Genomic DNA, 2,947 nt, shown 5'->3' with positions numbered 1-2,947 from the left:
GGAACTAAATGATTGTGTGTGCCTCAGTCTACTTTTGCATTAAATTTAAATATTCTTTGTTAAATCCCAAAGGGACAATAAATATTGTTGTAGCTCATTAATTCAAGTTCTTCAAAGAGTTATTGAAGATAGTGAGGGCAGTTGGCAGGAAAGATCTTTTGTAGCAATCTGTACTACAGTGAATCTGAAGAAGCCATCACTGGTTGTACATCAACTTCCTCTGCTGGTGGGTCACGATCAACTCGCCTCTTTTCCTGTTCATCTTCACAATTTAATCATAATGCAAAACAAGTTGAAAGGAAGGACCATCATGCTGTTTTTAAACATCAGGATAAAGATTTTATTCAGGCAGGAAACTATAATTAACAGCATGAACATAAAGCAGTCATAGTTCACTGGGTTCCAGCTTTAGACGGAACCCACTCGTGGATCTTCTTGCGGGTGGTGGGGTACGGCACGTACTGCTGCGAGGAGCCACTCACGTTGAACTGGTGAACCTCGGCGAGGAACTTCTTGGGCTCTGGAGGGTGTGTGGTGGGTGGGTCTTCTGTCATACAGTGCAGCCAGCGATGCCTGAATGATGAAGACGAGGAGATTTGGTTACATTTACAGACGTGCAACCATATTTAAATTAACCAGCATTTATTGAAATGACAGAAAGCACTATCACTGGCTTATTTTGGAGGTTTAACTTCTTCCAACAATTGTTCAAACAATTCATGAATTAAAAACGAGGAGGATACCATTCAGCTGGCACCATGCTGCCATCCACCTCCCAGAATGTTCTCTTTCCGTTCATCTCTGTGGTGTAGATCACCCAACGGTGTCGCCCTGAACACACAAATTACACATCAGAAAAAGCAGTTTATTTAATTGTCCTGAAAGACTTATGATTTAAAATCTGGAATTAAGACAGACAAAAACATACTTGCTTATTTTATTGTATGACAATTTCTTAATTTTAGACGTACAACAAACACCACAAAGTTGGGAAACATCAATTGTGTAAATCTAAAATGAGGTAAACTACAAAGTGGTCATTTTAAATAGATGAGGTGACCATAAAATTGAAACATTTCAGCAAATGTTTAAAAACAATTAGTCAAAAACGGGTAAAGTGACTAACTCAACTGTTTTAAACTAGTAAACATTAAATAAATACTGTAGCATTGTTCCAGTTTTGACTTCATAGTTACCTGTTTATACAGTACATAAAATCAACTGGCTTTTATAAGCCATTTAAGATACAGAATTTAAAAATATAATCTTCTAAAAGGTATTCATTTTTTAGTAAGTGCAGTCCTTTTTTACTTACACATTTACTTTGTTCTTGTTTTTTTTTTGCCACACTTAAATGTTTAAAGTCAAACTAATTTTAAGATCAGACAAAGGTAATATGAATAAACATAGAAAGCAGTTTTCAAATGATTTTATTTGTTAACAGTTAAAAACCACAAACCAACTCTCTGATAATAAATTAAAAAACACCCCTTAAATGTAATTAATTATTGGCAATTAACAAGACTTATCTTTTGATTAACTCTTAACTGCAGAATTGGTTTAAACTAGCAATGCTAATTGAGATTTCTTCTGGTTGAGAGCAAAATTCTGAATTTTAAAATAATTTAGCCTACTTCATCTAGTCAGACAGGTTCTATTTAATCTATGCGATTAAAGAACATTATGAGAGACATAAACTTACCAAAGAAGTAGTGCTTCTTGTCTTCATAGTATTTGTTTCCGTATTTATCAATACCAATAAGAGTGCCTGTTTTGATATCGTTCACTCTGTAAACACAAGCAAAACATTGATTTTAACTACCCCTGGATATATTTTAAGGAATAACAAACGATTCTGATGTAAAACTAGACACTTGTGAGTTTAAAAACGGGCATTCCAAATATTAAATTTCATTTAAATTAAATCTGAGTCCTTTATATGGGAAATATACCGTTTGTTGTCAACATGCTAAGTACAGTTAGCTGCACAGAGTCATAGTTTTAAGCAGGAATTTCAGTCTGTTTCTTAAGTTTCTGCGTCATATTTAAATACAGGGTGATAGTTGGTAATACTGTTGACCAACTTGACCTGAAAAACTGCGTGAAAAAACCCCGAACTCCTCCATGACCTCGTAGCTGTCCCAAAGCCCTTCGGACCAGGTTAGCATACTCCGCCATGTTTAGACGGAAGTGCAACGGAAACGTCCCGACGGAACCAAGAAGAAAAAAGGTTCCGCAATTAAGGATTTGTTTTCTTAAATATAATTATAATTTTAACCTTCAACTTTATATCATAAACAGTTTCCTCTGTTATATTTTTACTTTTATTTTTTGCTGTAACAGATAGTTAATTATATGTGTTTGATTGTATTATAGTGTTAATATAGATTAAAAGGGACACAATTTTATTTTACCCATTTATGTATACATTTATTTAACTTTATTCATTTTACTTTGTAGTCTTCAAGACCTTAAGACCAATATGGTCAATGTTTGTGATTTTTTAATATAATTGTTATTTCTTTAATCTGATATTGCTCGTTGTGTTAAAGAGCTTTCTTTGTGATGTTATTTTTTGAAATAAAGGAAGTTTTAAAAATATATATCATTAAGATATGTCACTATAACCTATGGTCTTGTACATATACATAGAATAAAGTATAAATATCTTATAGTAAGATTTACAAAAGAATGGAAACATAAATATTGAAGCTAAAATAAAAATCTAAATAGACAAACAAAAAAAGAGAATAAGACTGTACAGTAATTTAGAAGACATGATAAACAAGCTAAGTAAACTATAACAATAAATTAAAAGAAAGAAATTAAAATTTGCACACTTCTCTCTGCAGTCCTAGTTTCAATTATGGTCACTACTTACCTCAGATTGACATCCATCATCATCATGTTAACTAACAAAGAAACAAATTAAAACAAGTACAATCAA

General features: G+C 32.6%; 1 protein-coding gene across 1 annotated transcript; it reads right to left on the bottom strand.

Moving 5' to 3' along the window:
• Positions 1-314: 314 nt before the first annotated feature.
• ndufa12 (NADH:ubiquinone oxidoreductase subunit A12) lies at positions 315-2,200 on the bottom strand. The gene is made up of 4 exons (XM_005799063.2): positions 2,090-2,200; positions 1,703-1,788; positions 744-831; positions 315-573 (listed from the first exon to the last, which is right to left on the bottom strand). Exons 1-4 carry the CDS (start codon positions 2,176-2,178, stop codon positions 393-395), a joined length of 444 nt encoding a protein of 147 aa, XP_005799120.1. The 5' UTR covers positions 2,179-2,200; the 3' UTR covers positions 315-392.
• Between the last annotated feature and the right edge of the window lie 747 nt (positions 2,201-2,947).

Source organism: Xiphophorus maculatus, chromosome 17 (assembly GCF_002775205.1).
Source record: "Xiphophorus maculatus strain JP 163 A chromosome 17, X_maculatus-5.0-male, whole genome shotgun sequence".
In the NCBI taxonomy this organism is placed as follows: Eukaryota; Metazoa; Chordata; class Actinopteri; order Cyprinodontiformes; family Poeciliidae; genus Xiphophorus; species Xiphophorus maculatus.
The sequence above is the reverse complement of the archived record's forward strand: the minus strand, read 5'-3'. Positions and strand labels throughout refer to the sequence as shown.